Genomic DNA, 22,847 nt, shown 5'->3' with positions numbered 1-22,847 from the left:
TATGTGTGTTTTTCCTTCTTTCCAGCTGCATTACATCACTTCAAAGATAGCTTTTGTTGTGCTAGTACCATGAAACCTTAAATTAATTGCACGAGGTGAAAATATGTATTTTTTCCAATATTATACCTGCCAGAAGTAAGAATCAAACATGATCGTTTGCCTGCAGTCTTCAAAGAAGTGTTAAAGCTTAACAATGGTCAAATGCTTTGTCCTAAATGATAAAATGTGCTACTACTGGATTACTTTTGTGTGTTACCTCAGGGACACTCAGAACATTTGGTGAACTCAAGTATAATTTCAGAGGTTTCTGTTGCACTTCCAAAAAGCACAATATTGTTTTATTGTTTTTGTTGGATTTTATTTAAAGAAATACTCAGAGTTGTGAATAAATGTGGCCCTCTATTTTAATTCTGGAATTCAGTTAATTATTTATGAAGAATATGACTTTGCTCCGTACAATGTTATTATGATTACAATACAACATTTATATTTTTTTTATTCAAAACACATTATCCAATCCATAAATCTTTCCAGTCTTTTTTGTCCTTTTTTCATGGCTAATATGAAAAAAACTGTACGGCGCTTCAAATGTGTATTTATAGGCTTTGGGTTCCTGAACAAAAGATATAATTCATACTCCAGACTTTAATAGGCTCAGCCAGTAGGCTCATCATCTCGTACCTTAATGAGAATCAGAAGCCAAGAAATGCATGAAAATAATTGTTAAAATTCCAATTTGAAATCTTTCCACCTGCAAACACATGTATGCCTGCAGATAGACAGCTCTCCATGCAGGTGTAAAATCACAGAACAGCTGTCTGGTTGAGGCCCATCACAAAAAAGAAACTTGATTCAAGGCTGAAATCCTCCATCTTACTGAACAAGCAGGGTATGTGAGTGCCATGTGGCAGAAAACAGCACGTTCAGGTTTGCTCTTCTCATCCTCTGGTGTTCCCTTGGCCTGCTTGCGTTTTTCCTGCTGAGATACAGTATTAACCTCATTCTTGGCTTTAATAAGGCTAAATGGGCCCTTAATTTCCCTTCTGCATTCTTTGTTTTATTTTTTAAAAATACCATTTGTCTTGTACTACATAATTGGTGTCATCCTTCAATTACTTAGAGCCCTAATTAAATAAAAACTGTGACTGTCAGCTGCTTGCAAACCTAGAACGTACCCGATGCCATTTGCTCCTATGCAAAATTGCCAAACGTGCAAAGATGGGAATTATGGCCAGCCACTACGTGACTGCATCCATCCATTTCTGTCTACTGTATCCAATATAGGGCCGCAGAGCCTCACCTGACAAGCAGCAGGTACAAGACAGGATACACTCGGGACAGGACAGTAGTCAATTGCAGGGCACACACAGATATAAACACATACTAGGGCCAATTTTCCCAGAAGCCAGTTAACATAACAGTATTTTTTTGGTCTGTGAGAGAAACCTGGAGCACCTAGAGAAAATCCATGTGAACACAGGGAGAACATAACAAATCCAAGCAATGGCACCCTGGCAATTGAACCCAGGGCCCCAGCTTTACTGTACAAGAAAGCAATGTATTTATATGGGACTTTATATGAAACTGAAGTGTATCACAGGAAATGTGGAATAGGTTTAACATGTAGGCAAATAGGGTGGCATGTTGCATTTGCAGACACATTTGTGATATGGTTCCTGACACTAATTGTATGTTTATAGAATGTGTCTCCTTTTGATTTAAGTAGTATTCATAATGATAATTCCTTGCATTTATACTGCGCTTTTAATCCCAAAGTATTCCTAAACACTTTACGTGTAGGAGGATGTGACGTGCCCAGTACAAGTCAATGGTTTGGAACTAACCTGTGTCATGAAATGTTGGTTTAACAGAGTCCTTGGTGCTAAAGTCAAATAATGTGCTCTCTGATTGACTCCTTCCAGAACAACCTGAAGCAGTGAACTGTTGAGGGGAACAATTTTAATACAAGGCACAGACTTAAGGCAAATTGTAAGTATTTGTGAAACAATCCCGCTGCTCGGATCGGGAGTCATAAGATATACATGAACATTTGCTGGGTGAGAGGTTGATGTGTTGACAGAGGCCGCAGTGCGGTGCTGTGTACGGACAGGGGCACAGAGCCACAGATGGGATAGTGGTGTAGCAATGCAAAGGTGCAAAGCATAGATTCACAGGCGAGCAGCCAGGCAGCTGCATGGCGGTCGCAGAGCTGCGGGCATGCCACTGAGGTGAAAACTAGTGAAAGCACCGGGGAAAGGTCTGAAAGGGTAAATCCAAAACAGGCGAGACGTTGTACTGCAGAACATTAGGCGAGACGTAGTGCTGCAGAACATTAGGCTAGGTCAGGTGATCTGGGCCATACACAGGAGTCGACACAAAGGGAACAAGCTTGCAACCAGGGAGCTTCAAAGTCCAAACTATATCATAGCCCTGAGGAGAGTCCAAGCAGCCTGCTCGTGGGAGAGATGATAACTGCCTCCAGGTGATCCAGGTCTCCTGTCATTTGGTGTCCATGGCAACCAGCCCTGAGTGACAGGTGGGTGTAGCAGAGGCTGACAGTTCGGAGATAGTTTCTCTTTGACCTGTCTGGCTAGATACGCTTTACATACACCATTTCAGTTTTACATCTTTCTTTTTCTTTTGATATGATTGTCTCTCTCTATTTGCTTTTTTGAAAGATTCTTCTATGAGCTTAATCAACCAGTTTAGACTTAATATTTGCATTCATTACAATGCAACTTCTATTACCCACTGCTAAGTCTATACGGTTGTGTGCAAATGATGGTAACATTAAATTTCCTCTCCATGCACCTGATTTTCGTGAGCGAACTGTCCTCAAGTGTCTTACAATTACAACATTAAGTATTTATAATATTTATAGTAGCGTGATACAGTGAGTTGCCAGGTAAAATGGTTCTATGTGATTTGGAAATGCTAAAATAAATTAGCAAATCACAGGTATTTTTGTTACTACTATACTATACTATAAATGTCAAAAAGAGTGGAATATAATGTAAAAATAAAACATAAATCATATATTGTAAGTGCAGAAATACCACCAATAATCTCCACACTAGTCTACTGTAATGGCATTCCTAGGGTAAGTCTTCAACTGCTAACCCAGAAGTGCTTCTTCTGTGGAGTGATTGCAGTGCACAGAGAAACACTGTACGTCAAGAGACAAAACGAAATTCAGCTCTCGCTAGCTGGCCTTGCAGGTGACTCTGTACATCCTGCACCCAAGTCATTTTGCATTCAGCCTGTGCTAGCTGACGTGCAAGTGCCATGCAAGCTCTCAGCAGAGTCTCCTGCATCTGTAACAGGAACACTGCGTACTTCCTTTCAGGTCGTTGTTTTGCTTCCAAAGAAAGGAAGTATATATTCGATGGTGGAGAGACAGCTTTTTGGCCACATGCAGCTGCGGCGACAGAGCTTCAGTGTTCTGTCCTCTGCTTCCACCAGCCAGCCTTCCGCCGTCGCCTAGTAACAGAAGGACTGGAAGGTGCTGTAAAAGAAAAATGAAATAATCATCCCTCAGTTACAAGGCACTGCCTTTGAACTTTGCAGTCATGGGGAATGTTTGCCTTTTAAGCGGTTTCTTTTTTTTTTCTCTTAGCAAAATAAAACACATGAAAGGAATTAAGGGAGTTTGGGGGGCTTAATGGGCTGATAGAACAGTCTCCGAGTTTAAGGACTACACATATGTAATTATCTCAGGTGGTCCACATTGTGACAGTCATTCCTGCTCCCTTTGAAAGAATATCATTGCACATACTGTATGAGAGACTGTATCCTTTCAACACTGAGTCTTATTTTTGTATAGAAAGGCACGCAGATTATACACAGATAAGCAGATATTAAAGGAGGAAACAATTGCTCTACCCAGTTCAGTAACAAATGACACCTGCTTTCTGTAGTTTGATTTATTGTTAATATTTCATTTTATAGATTTATAATTCTGTTTATCTAGATCTATCAACAGTCTGTAGCTACAAGGAACAGTAGATAACTCCTCAGGCTAATATTCTCTTGAAAATATTTAGTATTAATAACAAACGATGCTAAAGTGGATGAGCTGGATTTTTTAAAGGTTGCTTCTGATGGCTAGACATGTACAGTACCAGAAAGCAGAATATACCTCTCGTGTTCTGCTGATAATTAAATATCCTGGAACATCTGGAGAGTAGTAGGAACTTTGGCAAAGTCATTGGGAAATATCGACATTTATGCACAATGAGGATATTATGGATGAAAGTGAGATAAAGATTGCAAGGAGGAATGTTACTCATTCTGAGATATGGTTCTTGGCATCAGAAACAATTACATATTTTCAGTCGTGACATATTGATGCTCTTCGTACTGCACGAAAGAAGACTGATTCAAGTGAGCTCCTCGACTACAATCTGAGGAGGCATTCACCATGGGTTTTTATACACAAGTTTATTAATGGGATACTTCATTTAGAGTGAAAGACTGGGATTTCAATGTGTTCTCTGATCCACTGAAATACAAGTTTCATGCACAACCTAGATGCCCTTTCCAGCATCCAAAGGAATGGGATCACAAAGTTCTTAGAAAACTATGGTCTTGTGTGTGCCATAGAGCACATGACCGTCATTATGAGCACAAAAAAACAGCAATTACATTTGCATAATTCTCTTTATTAATGATTCTAAGAAAAAAATATTTTTATAGATAATATTTATAGTAATTTGCTACAGATTAAATGCCTGTAACACAGTCTGCCTTTGAATAAATAACATGGCACAAAATCCTGTTAGTTTAAAAATTAAATCACAAGTTAAGTAGTATGCAACAAAGCAGAACTAATTTCATCATTCCATTCTGGCCCCTGGGCAGGCAACTGACATTTCATTTTCGGGAATTGCAATACAGAAATGGTTTGCTAACTGAAAGCTGACAGAATTTCCCTAATGTAATTTTGAAAATTAACAACTTATACAATCTGAAAGAAGTATGAACGATTTTTTTCCTACATGGTCAGAACACTATCTGAATAATACAGTGTTATTGGAAAAATGTAGAAATTGAAAATGAAAGAAAAAAGGATACAGGATGTAATCTTACAATCACAAATGTTTTAATAAAGTCCTTTGTGGCACCTATTGGTTTAGAAAAATAAAAAATTTTAAAAATGTGAACATTTTAAAAGAAGACTGATATACCTACAAATACCAGTACGATAAGAGTCTAGAGGATTTAAGAATAAACATGGAAAGGTCAAGCTTTCGCAATCCTTGGGAAGTGTTTAAGAGTAGCCTTGAATTGTCTGTAACAGTACACTAAGAGCTGAATGAAACAAAAGCAGAAGCTACCGTCTTCTGGTAACTTGGTGTTGTGTGCCATGCAGGGCCTGACATAGACACCCATGAAGAATGCTGATGCTCTTAACAATCTTTTAAGTGTTATGGTGCAAGAGGAATGGTTATACTTTTTGCTCATTTTGGTATTTTAATCTGCCTGGTGTCCGCATTACATTGTATTATATTGACTTTCCATCACCACATTTTAACAAACTTTTTCTTAATTTTTCAAATAAAACCAAACAAAAAAAACACATGCAAAAAAGTTGTAGGTTTACAGTTGGACTTCGATTAGGTTTTAGGCTGAAGCTTAGAGTGCTGTCTGGTCTCCATAAGTAGGGTTTTTACCCAAAGGTACTTGCATAAAGATTTGATTCTCACACTGTGTACCCTGTTCTTTCAATTAAATGTCAAGTCTAAAGTCTTATCATAAGTTACCTTGAAGCATTAATTGTCATGCATAGCTCAGTCTAGACTTTCTTAGTCTTTTTGGATAAAACAGGCATGCAATGACTATTCAATGTTATTAAAAAGTGTGATCCTTTATTTATATTTAACTATGTACTTTCTCATAGTAATGGGTGAATGCAAAACCCAAAAGGAGAAATATGAGAATTTAACATCTGAACTATTTTTTGTCGTACTAAAGTTTCATGTGCAAGCTGCATGTTTTAAAGTGTTTCAAAACATTCATGCTGGGCTTCTGTTGAAAGAAAAGAGAAACAAAGGTCAGCACAGTGTCTTTTTCTAAAGGAGGTGCAGGAAGTAAAGAAGGGTGGGGAGGATCACATTTCCTTCATTTACTGTCATACAGTACTGTAGAAAGTTACCCACACTGATTCAGCCTATATATTACCCAGAGAGCGATGTACAAAGTCCACTGTCAGAAAGAGGAACAGTACGGAGCTTCTGGTCCTCTTTCCTCTTTCCTTTTTTTGTGCACTTTGCAGATGAGATGCGTTCTGGCATGCTGAAGGCTGCAACTCAAGTGATATCACACATTCCATGAAGAAGGAAAATCTTTCCTTGTAGTTTTATTAATTGTTTATTTCTATTTTGTACTAGGGCATGTCAAGTCTTATTGATCCATTAAACAAATATGCAAACATGTTAAAAAGAGTTTTAAATGTACCGTTTGTCCTACAGAGCTTAGGAGGAGCCGATTTTATAGATCGCTCTTTATTAACCATTATTCTGAAATCATCCGTTTCAAAGTGAAACATTTTTTGCATGAGCTTAGCAAGAGCTATGTTCCATTTATTCTGTGATAGCAACTGCTTGCATGCATACTCCAACCTCACTTTGCACAGGATTTCTGAATGGGCTTTTTCACTCTGACCTACCTCACTTGGGATAAGGGTACAGTTTTGCACTGGGCTACGTGCCAAGAGGAGAACGAGACAGACTATAAACAAAAAAACAATCCATGGAGCTGACTAAAAATGTATCCCCCCAACCTGAATAATGAAATTCTTTATTATTATTATTATTATTATTATTATTATTATTATTATTATTATGTAAAGCCAGCCCTTTTGAAGCAATTTGAAGCTAGTACTAGCTTACTGAAATACAGTATTAGGTGCCATTCATGCAGTAAAACGCTAAATGCACTAAATGTTCCATTGTTCAAGCATAAAACGTCATCTATATCTCATTGAAGCCACAGAGTCAGCCTGTGTTTAGCTTTGTGTCTGCTGCTTTGTCATTCTTTGCTCCTAAAATCAGACTGCAATCAATATTTCTTGGGTCAATGCTAATAGCATGTCATTATCATTCCAGAAACTCTCCAGCTGAGATATAATGATTCATTTCAGTAGTATCATAGTGTTTACTTTTACCAAACATTTGCCTATCTAAACCGCTGTCTTTGTGTTCATATGTAGGGGTTTTTGTTTCTAAAAAGACAATACAAGTAAACGGTTCTTTGGATTTGAATTGATTTAAGAACAAGGGACAAATATATTACGACAATATCATATTATACAGACTTAGAAAAATGAGAATATCCTCTACTCTATATCCAGTCCATGTCAAGTACAGATTACATTTAAAGCTATGCTGTCAATCTCTTCAACCTAGCTTCGAATGTGTAATAGATAATTATAATGTGTAATAGATATTATAATCTTTATTTTATCAGCTTCACATTCTCAGTTACCAAGGTTGGGGATAACATCTCATTCTATATAGGAAGTGTGAAGAGATAGAGTAGGGTCAGAAGTATTGTTGCTTGTGTTATGGGAATGGTGAAGAACAATAAAAAGTTAAGAAAGGAAAAGTAAGGATTCTATTTTCTTAAAATAAGCCAATAAAAAAAGAGATATATTTTCAATTTTCCTACATTTATTTGAACTGAGAAAACTCTGAGTGTCTGAATAAAGCTCTTCTGTCTAAAGATTTTTCAAATGTGTGTAGCCCTGGAAATGTTTCAGAAAATGAGTTTTTTAAAGTAAGGATTTTTCTAAAGAGAAGTTTGTTGATAGGATGATACAAAAGGCTTTGTTTCTTCTACTATAGACAGTAATTGCTCATCCAGGTAGACGCCACCTCCTTCCTGGTCAGATTCCAGCAGCTAAGTAAAACTGGACAAGTCAGTAATGAGTTTGAAAGATCTCCATGGAGAAATATTTTTTTTTTACAAGAGGAACTTCCTTACACAAAGGGTTGGAATAAGCTACACATTGTCAAAGATGATACCATAGCTTATTTCAAGGAACAAACGTCTTCTTTTAATAAAGAAATGTTTCTTAAAATCAGACAATGCACTCCAGGTCACAAAGCAAAATAGAATGATAGGAATGATTTTGACTATTTAATAATTTTCAATATACTGCTCAACTACCCTAACATAAAACATTCTGATTTGTGACTGAATTATAATAATTAACTATGTGATTTTATTTTTCCAGGTAAAGACAAAAACTATTGAATATATTTTGCTCTCTACTACTTTTGCAGGTTACAAAGTGTAATCACATTGGGAGCAATCACACGCTTTTAGCAAATCAAATTAGATTTATATCTAATGATAGATTTTTGTTCAGAAAGTGAAGGGTTTTTTGTTGCTTTTTCAAAAGCCAGCCTCACCATAGGTGCTGCAATTTCTTTGCCAATAAAATGAACCTGCTGTGTAGAGTAGAGAGTGGGTCATACATTAATAGAGCAAACATAGAGGCTTGTGAGCCTGACTGGATACACAGGGAAGTCAATCAAATGAAAAAGAAATTACAGCGGAACATTATCTGAAAAGCAGACATATTCCTTCACTACATGAGTGTTTATTAAAAGAAGGCTGCTTTGTGCATCGAGTATCAGAAATGTATTAAAGAACTAATGGGAGAATTGTGAAAGAATCGCAGTCTCATTTCATACTGGAAGGAAAGAAAAGAAAAACAGGATTCCAGCTGTGCAGCCTTCTTCAAGTGTTTAAACTGATATGGCCCCCTCTCTAAAACTTGTGAGAGGTGTAATGTTTCTCAAAATGATGAAGAACTCCCCACCATTGTAACTATAACAGAAGTAAAAACTAATGAGTGTCAAACTGAATATTAATAACATATTAATAAACTATTAACCTATCTATTCTACCATAAGAATTGTCTCAGTAAAAACAGAAAAAATATCATCAAAACACCTGACAAAATAAAACAATATTCAGTTAACAATATCTTACATAAAACCTATAGAAAGGCCATTTTAATGGCAGAACAACTGAGTTTTAAGGTGAGAAACAAATTCAGTTTCTAATCTCGCAAAAAAAGATGTCCATAAAGATACACTAGAGAACAAGAGAGTGCAGCTACAGGTATAACTTATCAGGAGGTCAGGAATATAAGGGGACAGATATCTTTGTCTTAAATCTCAAGAGTAACATCTTGAAGTCTATTAAAACTGAAGTCTAACCCAGCACACGGGCAGCATTCTCACCAGAATGAGACCTGTTCATAATTCTAGCTGATGAATTCTTACCATGTTGGTGTTTCTACAAAGTGATCTGTAACAATCCAGCAAGCAGGATATTGCAGTAGTCATGTCTGAACAAAACAAAAGCTTTCACCTTTGAATGCCCTTTGCTTTTATATCTAACACAAAAGCACTTAAATTGATGTTCTGTGAAGCATTCTCTTTCTGCTTTGAAGACAAGGAAAAATATTTTTCAACAGTAAGATTTGCAAACCACCCATACTGTAGTTCATCTTTTATTTTTCATAATAAGTAATTGCTCTTTCACAGTCTCTGTACATCTGTGTTGTAGAAAATTGGCCCCACTGAGTCAGAGATTTTGAAGGTGGGAAGACAGTCATTATGGGAGACCCTGGTCCTGAGTGTATAGGTCTATGTTGTTGACTTCTATTTATCCATTTTCAAAGCGCTTTATCCAATTTAGTGTCATGGGGAAGCCAGAGCCCATCTCAGTAAGAAACAGGATACACAAGACACAAATGAATACACACTCGCACCTGAGCTAATGTTTCCATAACTCACTTAACCTACCAGTATGTCTTTGGACTGTGGGAGAAACCCCACACAGACAGCACCCCAGGAATTAAACCCAGGGCCCCAACGCTGCAAGATAGCACTTCTAAGCACTGTGCCTCCATGTTGCCCTCTGGTCAACTTCTCCCAAAAGATGTGATGTGAACATGGTTAAAGTGTAGTTTTCCCCTGCTTATATATTAATCTTTATTGCTGGAGGTCCTCTAGTTTATTTTCCTGCTGACTACACAGCTTCCTAATTGAACTGATAATTTGCCTAAATTTATTGCTTCGGTTGTTTTTAGTTCTTGAGACAATGCCAACAAGATGCAAGAATAAATAATGAAAAACAAATTTAATTATGGAATATGATGATAAAAGAGCTGTATGTTATATAATTGTCAGATCGAATTTAGAAGATAATGTACAATTCTGGTTACCACATTACCAAAAGGTTCTTGCTGACTTTAAGAGGGTTCTAGAGCAAACACAATATTATACAGAAATAAATAAGAGATAACAAAAGACTTGATAGAAGTATTGAAATACTGAAAAACGCTATCAAAGCTTATCCATAAAATACTGTGGGATAAACAATGATGCAAGCTCCTGGGACCTTTTCAGAAACATTCTCAAAAAAGAATTGAGAATGAGGAACATCCTTTACACAAAGCACTGTGGCATCTGGAACAAGGTGCCATGTTGTTGATACTGATTTAATCAGATCCTTCTATCAAATGCTTGATGAGATCCTAATGACTTTAAAGCACTAGTGAGCAAGCCAGCAAGATGATATCAATGGTATTTTATCAATTGCTAACCTTTTTCTTGAAAGTTGTTTTAAGATCTCCAATATCTGATAAACTGAAGTGACTAAATAATTAGTAAACTTAAGTAAAGACTTGCTGATGACATGTTTTATTGTCAATTGTAGGATTTCAACACCTTAGTATATTATTAACAGAGTAATATTAAACAAACAGCCACATTCTAGGAGAAGGACTGAATTCTTCAGTTCTGCTGTATTGTTGTGAGGTATTTGTGTTCACCACAAACACAAAATACAACAGAGACATCTGACCTCAATTTTATTTCACAAAGACTGCGGGATTTATAGGTCAATTGAAATCCTCACCTCCGCAGAATGAAAGCTAGCAGCTCTGTCCTAGAGATCAGTAACTAATAAGATTGAGATCCTTTTTCGTGACCAAAACAAACTGAGCTGCTATGTGTCCTTGTTTCAGTTCCTGTCTTCTCCACACACTCCACATAGACACACACCTGTTTGTCCCAGTTTGAGTGCCTGTGGTGGAGTTGTCCTTGTCAGTTAAAGTTGCTGGAGGGCAGCTTTGAGACGGTTTTTAGAAGAAGTGCAAACATTCACATGCAGGTACAACAAAGGGATCTAGTACAGCTGTTTCCAAACAGGCTTTTTTCTATAAAGAGATAGAGAGCACAGAATAGTTCTCTTGGTGAGGTCAGTCTCTTGGTGAAAACAGTTGGTGAGTTGGCTCTGTAGTTGACAGTTCAGTGCTCACCTGTTGACTCTGGGTTTAATAAATACAATATGGTCAATTATTATGGTGTTTGCCACCATTTTCTCTCTCAGTGTATCAATACAGTGGATCACTCAATGAACTCAACTACTCAACCAAGGAAGTGGGAGCTCTCAGGTAGACTTATGGGCAGAAGGAACCCATTCAGGCTTTGACAAAACGGGAAACAGATAGGCAAAGTGCGTTGTGACCCAGATGAGGGTGGGACAGTGCTTGTGGAACACCTGGGGTCGCGGCCCAGCCTCTTCCCTGGCCCAGAGATTCCTTGTGCAGTTATATTCTAAGGGTGTAAACGGTGCAGAGAATCAATTAGCAGGCATGGTTTTTCAACTACCACACCACAGGGGGACCTGCCACAGAGACCCAGCTGAAATCATTGTTGTTCTGGCTATGAAGGACAAAAGTATCACCTGTAGTCCTAAGTAGTCCTGTGCTTCAGATCCACTGTAAATACCTTTCACATGATGCTCAGTGGTAGGTTTCATTTCACTAGAATTATTCTTATGGAAATAAACAGAAAAATATAAAACAGGCACATGTTTCTAAAAATATACATGCATTAATTGAATCCTGCTTAAATCAGCTAAATAATGAAATGCTAAATTAAACAATGCACATTTATACAGTTTAAAGTAAGAGTACTTTCACAGTACAGTATATAAGTTTCATTTTAAAAATAACCATCTCCACATAAACTAATTATTTTTTAATCCACACCTACTCTCTTTAGTATGCAGATTCAAAAGATATGGCTGCATTTGCACTGAGGTAGAATGAGGGATGTGAAAAATGAAGAATAAAAAGAGGAGATCTAAAAGCTGAGACAGGAGCAGGTAGGGCTCAGTAACAAAAGCCACAGCATTGAATCAATCACAATGCAAACAGGATGTTCTCTTTGCTTTTGCCACAGTTATTTTAAAAAGCTGTTGCTAGGATGATGACAGAGAAAGGCAGTTGAGCCAGAATGATTTCTGTCTGTTCCTTGTGCGCTATATTAGGTGTATAAACTAGCTGCCTAATTTTACCGTCTTGTATGTCAGTAATTACTTCATTGATTACTTACTCGTTTTATCAAAATTCTATTTAAGATCACTCTATTGCCTATTCTAGTTTACCAAAACTATCGCCGTGAGTATTTTAAATCACTTAGAAGAAGATTTACTCAAACATTAGGACCTGAAAATGTGCAAAAGGACAGGCTCTAGAAAGTGGCATAGAGATACTATTTTACAGTATTGATTTATTTTTAAATGTAAGGCCTTTAAGTATTTTATAAAATCCTGGTTACTCTCTGGTTTCCTTTTCAACTCTGGTTTCAACTTTTAGAACATTTGTATAGGAGTAGTTTAGGACAGCTAACCAGTCCTATTCCAAAATGTCAACTGAAAGGTCCGTTGCGCGTTCTTGGGTAGACGAGAAAAGAGAGAAAATGAAAAGGTCAGTATGTAACACTAGGACTCCATTTCAGAACCAAACCAGAGACCCTGTGACATAACATAGTACTGTATACTGTTTAGTGCACTAGACTATGTCCCTCCTATTCACATCATTTGGTCTTAGGGTCAAGCACTTTTTCAAATAATAGAACATGACTCTCAAAATGTAAAAACTTTGCAATTAAAAATTATTCCAAAATTTTCAGTGAGGATAGGGTTCATGAAAGAAGAGCCATGCTGTTATATAGTAATTACAGGATCATGCTTTTCTTGTTTCAGTAATTGACTTAGTTTTTAATGAAGCCAATGTATTCCCCAGAGAAGCCATGTGCAGTAACCTGCCACTTGTGTCACTTAGTGTTTCATTTCATGTCAATATCTCTCTCTACCTGAAATAATGCTCCCCTCATACATAGACTCATTGTACTCACATTGAAAGCAAAGCAGACACTCTAATAGAAATATGCCTGGGATATTCAATGCATTTCTATTTCCAGAATGCATGACATGCTTTGCAGTTGGCTTGAAATTTAATGTTTGATTTCACTTCTTTGCAGGACAAAATATTCTTTGCAATACAGGACAAGAAGGGCTTTGATAATTAATATGATTATTTAACACATTGTGTTTAATAGAAAGGTGAAGTACACTTTACCTTCAATGACATTTTGCTCAAGAAATGAATATTATAAATATAAGACATGCAACAGTAAACTCGGGTTTGTATTTATCCTTGTCTCTCCTTGTCTCCTTGACTATGTCAGGAATTTGATATATCAGTAATGATGGAGTACTCAATCTCGAAGAAAAAAAGAGTTCAAGGGGACCTGATTCAAAATCTTGGAGAGTGCTGGAAAGTCAAGCCAGTGGACTTCTTTTAAATCAGCTATGACACTTAAAACAGATGACACAGATGGAAACTAATGGAAAAATCAAATTTAAAAAAACCCGTAAGTCTTTTACAGAAAGGGTTGTGGTTTTCTGGAACAAGTTATCCAGTCATGTTACTGAAATCCAATTGTGTTGCTTCTTTCACAAAGAATCTGGATGACATCCTTGGATCTATAAGCTACATCTAGTTAGATATTTGGTACTGAATTATCTCTTCTTATTTGCCAACTTTCTTATGTTGTGTGTCTTTATTTTAAATAGCCTTACCTATTATATTGTCTTATACGTCTGCACTTTACTTGATGAATTACTTAATTCATCCTTAAAATGACACCCAAACTAAATAAAAGAGGCAAAAAAACAAAAGAGAAATACAAAAGTATAAAATACACAGAGAAAATACAAAACAGACCTTGACCAGCTCTGCATTGTTCAGTCTCAGATTTCTGGAACTCTATCTGTGTGATGACAATAATACCCACTCCATTTAGACTAAATGTCTTCACTTGAAAGTGATAAGAGTTAATGAAGCACATTAAGTAAGTATTGCCTTGGTAGGAATGCCTAGAGGTCTTGACTATTATTGTGCCACCCAAAGCCTTAGTGATTCCACCTAGAAATGCATTAGTTTGCCAAGATTGGAGATTGGGGACAATGAGTGTTTTTAAATTGACCATAAATCTACATACAGTAACTATAACAAAGGGCTAATGGTTCACCTTGACCATGTTGGCATTCAAATGCAAAGAGCTTCATTGCTATGACAGATGAATCATGGTATTGACAAAGAGTAACAATTTACACAACATTAACAGACATTTCCAGTAAAAATGTTTTAATGAAAATCCCACTCTCTGATCCTCAGGCTGTGCCAGAAGACCACGTACTGGGCTGCCAGCTCTATTCAGTTTTCCCCCTCCTTTCCCAGAAGAATTGGAAGCTGTCCTGATTCTAGAAGGAGTGTTATTTCTGGGATTAAAATAATTATTTTAGGGAAATTCCTCATGAAACCCTCAGCGATTATAACTCACACTCTTACAATTTCCAGGCAATCCTTAATAATTACATGTACAGTATTTCAAAACAGGAGATCAAGTAATATGCATTACGCCATTTTCCCTTACAATGCTAGAGTGGTTTGTTTACAGTAAATATTAATCAAAATAAAAGACTTTCCTGAATCTCTGGCACACTGGGATCGATTAGCCAATGGGTCAAATGCTGGGTTTACAGTTTCTAACATCACCTTCTGGTGGTCCAGATTTTTCTTTTCCTTAGAATCACGTTTTTAACAGATTAAAGTGTTCTGGCTTGCTTTAAACAATTCTCTTTCACACTTTTAAAATACAAGTCTGTGAAAGTCATTCTTGAACTGGAAGAAAGCCAGTTTGAATGTTATGTGAAGGTGATCTGCACAGACATAAAAAAGTAGACAACCATCTTCTGGGATTACAGATGTTTACACACCGGACGGGTAATAAATAATTGACTTCATTTGTATTTATAGATGTTTTCCACCAATAGTGGATGTCATTACGAGGAGCCACAGAGGAAGACTAAAGAATCCTCTCTTAGTGGAGAGGTGCTGTATCTTGTGAAATGTTTTTAAGTTTGTGTCATTTACGCATATAATCTCCAGCAATGGGGGGGACTCAAGCAGTTTAAAGAAATATTCACAGTCTTAAAATCACAGGCAGCTGTTGAAGATCCTAAATCATACTGGCAAAGTCAACACAATCTTTAGGATGAGCACTGAAAAATTGACCCAGGCTATTCTTGTGAAGGGCTGGGTAACCAAATCAAGCTCCTCAGTCAGCATAAGTGGTTACTGAAGGTAACGTGAAAAAGTCATAATTTTTTTGTTTTAAATTTATTTTTGTGTTTGATTCTGACCATGACATTGTTCTTTAATATCACGTTTTAGGTGACAATTTTTTTTTCAATCTGGTGACTCTAACATGACTCTTTCTTTCCACTGCCTGGAACTCAGCCTTGTAGCTGCCAACTGCTACAGTACATGTACATGATAATCTGTATCCAGGTGGCCTGTAACAGACCCAGGGTCTGGAGTTTGTTAAACTCCAGAAGATGTACTTAGATTTTAGACCAAGTTAATAACCCTCTTATCAGTGCCTCCCAGGATAAAATACCTAAAGACTAAAGGACAATCCAGAACCTTCTTTTTCCACATCATCATGGTCAGTCATGGTGTCTTGGATCCACAGTGATTTAATTTCTCTATTGGGGAATTTGTTTTTTTTCTCTCTTCCAAACCCAATGACCTACTACTTTAAGTGTACATATAAAATCTGATCAAATTTATTAAATGTGCTTTTGTTTTTGGTTTCTACTAAGTGGAATCTCTGCCTCTTTTATTTTTCAGGTATCTGCTTCTGATAGTGATGGTTAACTAGTGTGTAAACATCTCAAAAAGCTATTAATGATCAACACAAAATTAAATCAACTACCTTATCAGACTTGCTAGTTCTGTGAATGGATAATAAATATAGTGTGAGAAAAAGACAAATACTTTTAGATGTTATTTACAACTAACACATAAATCTCACACATAAAATACAAGTGCTTAGGCAATCCCTATGGTGTGAATTTAGGTACTGTATAAGTCTGTTGTATTAAGGTGTAGTACTGTTTGTGAACTTCCAAGTACTTACAATCCACAGTTGTGCTAAAAGCCTCCGTCTGTATCTTTTTGAAACTCATTTAGAGATGGCAGAAAATGCAGAGGTACCAGTCATTTGTCTGAAAGCTGAATTTATTCTATTCCTAAATGTTTTGTGGTATTCTTATATCACTGTGACTTACTGTAGCTTATTAAATAGTTAATACTGTATTCTTTCTATAAATGATGAAGTGACACCCAATGTACAGCCACAATAAAAAGCACGTAGCACACAGGAGCAGGTTGAATATCATCAGGGTACAGAAACGGCACTAAAGGAGGTGTTGTACAACACAGGAGGAAGGATCAATAATCTACAGGAGTCATCCTGTTTGATGAAAGGGGTCCAGAAGGAGGGAGATGTGGAATGCTTGCAGTTTTCCAGATTTCATTCATTCACACTCTGTGAATGGATGACTATTTCAACTGAGATCACTGTAAAAATAATTGAGGACGCTGGTTTAAGACAGGAAGTGATCGCTAATCAAAATCTGAGTATGAAATCCAAACCATGCAAATGTATTTACTGTATCTCACTTGGACCTTGAACACATCAAGCTGTGAGTAATTTAAAGTTCAATGTCTCAGCTCATATGGTCAAATTTGGTGAATTGAGAGTGATTAAATTGCCCCAGATACTACTCTCTTCAATAACTACTTGATGAAAACAAAGCAAAGAGATTAAATCCGGTCCTTAAAGTAAACATAACAGGGGGAGGGGCTGACAAGTAAAGGAGAAAAAGAAAGAAAAGAATGGGTGAAGTTTTGAACTGCACAGGGCGAGGTGTTTGACCAGGATGACACTCTGTTATACACCATGTGATAGAGAGGGAGGGGGAGTGGGAGGGAGAAATGGAGGGAGGGAGAGAGAGCACCTTTTTGAGAGGACTCCTTTTGTCTGGGTAACATAAATGTGTTGCTACCAGGGCAGGAGAGAGCTGGGGAGAAAAAAGGGTGTGAACGTACCAGCCTCCTCCCTTCACATGTGTCACTGGCTGAGTTAAGTCCCTTCTCACACAGAGAATATAAAAAAAAAGTTCAGTGAAAGTCTCCAGCGGCTTCACAGCTACAGACCGACACAGTCACTCAGACAGCTCAGTGCTCTCTCACTTGTTGGAGACAAGAGGAGAAAAAATGTTTTGGACCTGCTTGCTCTTTCTGGCTTATGGATTAATTGTCTTTCCCAGTTCTGTGAAGACACAAGGTAAGCCATTTTGCTTTTATTTTTTTTTTCTATTTGGAATTTAAATGCTTTGGGCTTTTGTGTGGAGAGCTGGGTGTCTTAAAGCAGGGATGCTGTGACAAAAAGCATGGATTCTACTGCTTAAAAGGGAATGAATGAGAACTGCAAGGCATCAGCTACATAGACATTCTCAGTGGCGCTCAGATATCTGTTGCTGTGCTTGTGTTGGTGCCAGGCTGGCTTTAGTTATGCCTTTGATGTGTCCAGGTTTGCCAGGGACTGGAAACAAAAGGGATTTTTCTGAGGGTAGTTCATTCGAATATTAAATAGCCAATTTATCATTGTCACTCAGTTTATAGCATTTTTATGTTCCAGTATTCAGCAGGTTCGGGGACAGAGCTGCTGAAGTGTTCATACCTGCCTTAGCAATACAAAGACATATAGCATTTCATTTGTTTCCTTTCGAGTATTGAGCGCAGATAGAATTTGGTACCAAAAATCAAACAGGTTGGTTTGATTTTTTCTTCAGCGCCACAGCATCCAGACTGGCAGAGGGCTCACTGTATTGGCCACTGGAATGGTGCCAAGGTTTACTTGTCTTAAGCAGTGATTTTTGGACGGTGGAGGGATGGGGAGGCATCTCATTGAAATTCCTAATGGAATTTACATTTGTTTGGCATTTTAATGCCCAATGAGCTCTGCTGGGATTTCAGCTACTATCTAAAGAGGTCATTGATACAAAAGTCCAGCTGGCTTTCCTTTCCATTAAATGGCAGAGATTTGGATGTTTAAAAAGAAGAATCAGGAGGTGCTGACAATAATCTCCTGGACATTTTGGTTTTGAACTCCAGTGAGGCTGTACTTCATTGCTCACACAATGGAAAAAAAGGTTTCTGCATCTCCAGAGTCACTGTTTTTTTAGACTGAACTTCACTTCTTGAATGAGCTGGTTCAGTTTAGAAATGCTTTCAGAAATTAAAAATGTCTTTGAAAGGTAAATGACTTAGGAGATCAAAGTGTGAATTTCACAAAACTTCCAATGGACATCTCCTGAATACACATTCTAAACCTGATAGATTTTCTAATATTGGTATTAGTAATGTTGGTGCTGTAACCCAGACAGAATACTCATCTACTGTAAGTGATTTTATTGTTGCTTTGGTCACAAGGCACCCAAAATAGCCTGTTTCCACTCAAAAATTATGGTTTTATTTTACTGATGCTTTTTTTCAAGTCACTTTGTATTTTTACCCATTTATAGCACTTTAAATTTATTTTAATTTAGTGTAGTACCTTACTCAGCAGTTAAATAGTAGTGCCCCACCAAGAATATGAATCAACATCCTTCCCAATATGTGTTCTGAGCCCTAACCTAATCACTACTCCACACTGAAGTGTGAGAAACTAGGTCTAAAGTCTTTTACAATTAGTCATCAATCTTGTCCAATCTCATACCTGTACTCAAACAAAGAATATATTACTTTCTCGATAAAAAGAAAGTGTTTTTTTTTCTCTGTGGTTCACCCGGTGAATCACACTACACAAAACAGGCCAAAACAGGTAGGTACGACTCCTAAATGGCCAAAGCTACCAACACTTTTCCATTATGTCAGACTTTGGAAAAGGGAATAATGAAAAGACAAAACATAGAACGAAAAACAATCACATTTTCTGAGAAGTGTTTCAATACTGTTTGTGGAAAATGTTTTTGGGTTGCTCTGCACAGTTACAAAATTTAAGTGAACATTGTGAAAACATTTTGGTTCTACAAATTCCCCTCCATTTCCTGGGTAGTACTATGTTTTCTGCAAAAATAGTACCTTATCACTACATAATCAATCACACTGAGCCTAATGCCTTATATTTTTCTTTCTTTTGTGTTGTCTTAACTTATCGCCTTTTATGTTGTTTTAAGCGTCTTTTGAATTAGAAATTAGAAGCCATGTGTTAATGTGGAAATGAGAAGAAGTAATTATATCAACTTATATTCAGCATTTCTACTTCAAACACCACCGTCTATATCCAACACACAATACTTGCATCACAATGTTAAAGTCAACACATTCTGTACTAACTTGTTTATGCAATATTCAACACAAATTCACCGAGATGTTTTCTGTGTTCCCAATCTGTATTTCAAAGATGTATTTGTATGTAGGTTCAGTTGTATGAAAACATACTATAACTGTTGGCTATGAACTGTTGAGAAGTGAATCTTAATCCAAACCTATTTCAATGACTGTCTTATGGAAATCCTTGGAAAGACAAAAAATAGGAGCATCAGGTGCTTTACCTAAAAAGATTCAATGTCCAGCACTTTTGACAGACAAGGTGAAAGTACAAATTCTGGAGAAGGAAAGATGTTTGAAAGCCGCTCATTGGGCAGGTCTGTGGCACAACAGCTATCCATGACCTGAATGGGTTGTCTCTTTCCAAGCTTGTGTACCATTCTGTGTGGAGCTCTGCTGAATTTCGGAAGCATTGCCTCACAAGTCACAGTGTCCTGTTGATCATACATGGTTTAATGTTGTTATTATTATAGTAGTGGTTATGGTATAATTATTAGTTCTATTATATGTAGATACAGAGGTGTGGCATTGGTGCATTAATATTTTTTGTACACTGCTTTGAAAGCAATTAATCTGGAACATCTCAATAAGATCATATGACTAGTATTGTTCACAACCATTACGGAGTTCAAAGGATATTACCTCCGAGTACTGATCAGCTTGTGGATGCTTAGTCTGTGGAAAATGGGGAAGTACTGCATGTATGAGTAAATATGCAACATGCTCTGAAAGTTATGGTTGTTTCACTATATCACCTATAGTGAATAGCAACATCATTAGTTATCATCAGGAGCCTCAGTTCAATTCTGGTAAATGTTGTGGTGAAAAAAAATAAACATGAAGATGTAGGCTCAGAATAAGTCTGTTAATGAGCAATTTGTGGAGAATACTTGTGTAGTATGTCAGAAATATGTGTGTACACAGGATATCATATGTGCTGAAGAGCATTCTTTGTCAATTTCCATTTGAGTATACCAATCTTATAAAACAGCCAGAATCCAAAGGCAAGGTTCTTGCATTTTGTTAGACACTGCTTGCTGAGAGCTCACATTTCAAGGTGCTTTTTTTCTAAGTGCCTAGCCAAGGTAACAAAGCAGACTTTAGGAAAATCACCAGTAGCTGAGTCATTCCTCATGAAAGCAACATACACACATTCGCTTGGTAGTCTGAAACCACATAAATGACCCACTCTAACAGAATTCCTAAAATCCTGTGCATTAGATTTTAAGCTCTTTTTTGGTTTACGGTCTCGTATTTCTTGCTTCTCTTGATTAAAGATTCTGATCTCCCTTCAAATGGACTGAGATGAAAAAATCTCTTTCATGTTCTTATCCATAAATTCCATTAAGTGTACTGCAACATTTAGAATTTTTCTTTAATGCCTCTCTTCACTTCATCCTCACAAACATTTTTAAAATGCTGCTTTATAGAATCTTAAAGACAAATACTTAATGCACATTAAGCATCAAGAGGCTTTGTATTATCAATCTGTGCTGTGCACATGAAATGCTAGACTGTCTTCTGGTTAATTCTCAAGTTTAAGCACTGTACTGTATGTGGTAATATTATTCTCACCAATAACCTAACATTGTACGGCCTTGTCAAGAAAAGTAATTTTGTCAAAATGTTACATTCATAAGACATTCAAATGTTATATACATAAGACCTCAGAAAGCCTCACATTTATATTCCTTTAATTGTCTTTGGATATCCTCACACATTTAAAAGAATACAAAATGACCCTGTTATGGCTATCAAATTAAAATATACATAGATATATAAACTTTTTGATATAATGTGTTATCAATCACTTCCACTGGGTTGTTGTGGCTGGTTGATAAAAATAAAATAATATCAAACTTTGTTCTGGGAGAACATGCCTTTGTAATGGCAAAGGTGATCCTTGGAAGCTCAGTGCAGGGCAGGCTAACCCATTTTAAGGAATTATAAAGATAATGCTGCATGTCATTAAAGAATGCTGACATTGTTTTTCTTTCATTGCCACTGCATAAAAAATGTTTTACTCAATGACCATTAACTTTGTAGAGCGTTTTGGAATTTGCCCGCTGGGTTTTTGCCCTTTACTGTAGTTGTTCTAATTTACTGTGAATAACACTATTCTTGCGATCTGTATTAATGAAGCCACAACAAACTGTATTTTATTCTGGATAAAACATGGTGTTCAAGTTTGCATGGGTCACATGTCTTTGAAATGAGGACTGCTTGTGTTTCTTCCAAAAAGTCAGCTCAGAGCTATTGTGGTTTTGTGATGACATACATGAAGTTCACCATGCAGACAATAACAAAAAAAACTTTATGGAGAGGCCAGGTGTCTGTGTGAATATAAAACTGGCAATCTGAGTAGAACAAATAGAGAGCAAGGAGCCCCAGTTGAATTTTAAAAAGCTGCATTTTGTCAGATATAGAGTACAAAGAGTGTTTCACGTATGGCTTGCTTTTGTTCACTTGTTCTAGTTTATACTGTAGAACACTAGAACTGGTGAATATGACATCAAGCATCATTCTGACAACATTATACCAATTATCCCTGCTCTCCCACGGTCCGAAAACTGCACCACAGAAAGACAAGACTGGAAATATAGAAATAAACCAGGGAACAGCATTTTGCCCATTGACAAAACGAAAAAGCTAAAGTTCGCACAATTAAAGCTTTGGTATCATATGACACACATGACTCGTCATATAAAAATACTAGGATTTTTTTCTAAAATACTGCTTTGAGTATGCATTCAGTTATTGGTATACTGCATTGCACTTCAGAAATGAAGTTGTGCAAGATCCACCCACCTACTTTCCTTTAAGTGCATCTTACAATGCATGAGAGTAGGTGTGAAAAAATGTTGTATGTTAAGGCAAATTAACCTACCGATGCTGACTACCATGTGCAACCTTTGCCTGATTAAATGTCAAAAGTGTTGGATTTATGCCTTTCATCCAAATATCAGCAAGCATTCACAAGCAAATTTTAATGCATGACTGACATTGAATGGGGCCTGAAAATTCCTCTACATTAATGGTTTGAAAGCAATTAATATGTAATTTTTAATAAGGTGTGCTAGTGATAGGAAGACAGTGTACATTAAAAGCCAAGCTCAAGCCTGTCTGTACTGGCAGCAGCAAATTCACTAAACCTATGAAAACAATCCTTAAAAGAAACTTCATATCACTGGTGATCAAAGATGGAATGAAAAAAGTAGCATACAAAATA

At 36.9% G+C, this 22,847-nt stretch overlaps 1 protein-coding gene across 1 annotated transcript in view; it reads left to right on the top strand.

Annotated features, from left to right (window-relative positions):
• The first annotated feature begins 17,243 nt into the window (after nt 1-17,243).
• LOC138224409 (CD44 antigen-like) overlaps nt 17,244-22,847 on the top strand; it is a 36,174-nt gene continuing 30,570 nt past the window's right edge. Inside the window, exon 1 of the mRNA XM_069181540.1 lies at nt 17,244-17,570. Within this exon, the coding sequence (XP_069037641.1) occupies nt 17,501-17,570 (70 nt within the window). The 5' untranslated portion in view covers nt 17,244-17,500. The remainder of the gene's footprint in view (nt 17,571-22,847) is intronic.

This window comes from Lepisosteus oculatus, chromosome 21, assembly GCF_040954835.1.
Source record: "Lepisosteus oculatus isolate fLepOcu1 chromosome 21, fLepOcu1.hap2, whole genome shotgun sequence".
NCBI classification, from domain to species: domain Eukaryota; kingdom Metazoa; phylum Chordata; class Actinopteri; order Semionotiformes; family Lepisosteidae; genus Lepisosteus; species Lepisosteus oculatus.
The sequence above is the reverse complement of the archived record's forward strand: the minus strand, read 5'-3'. Positions and strand labels throughout refer to the sequence as shown.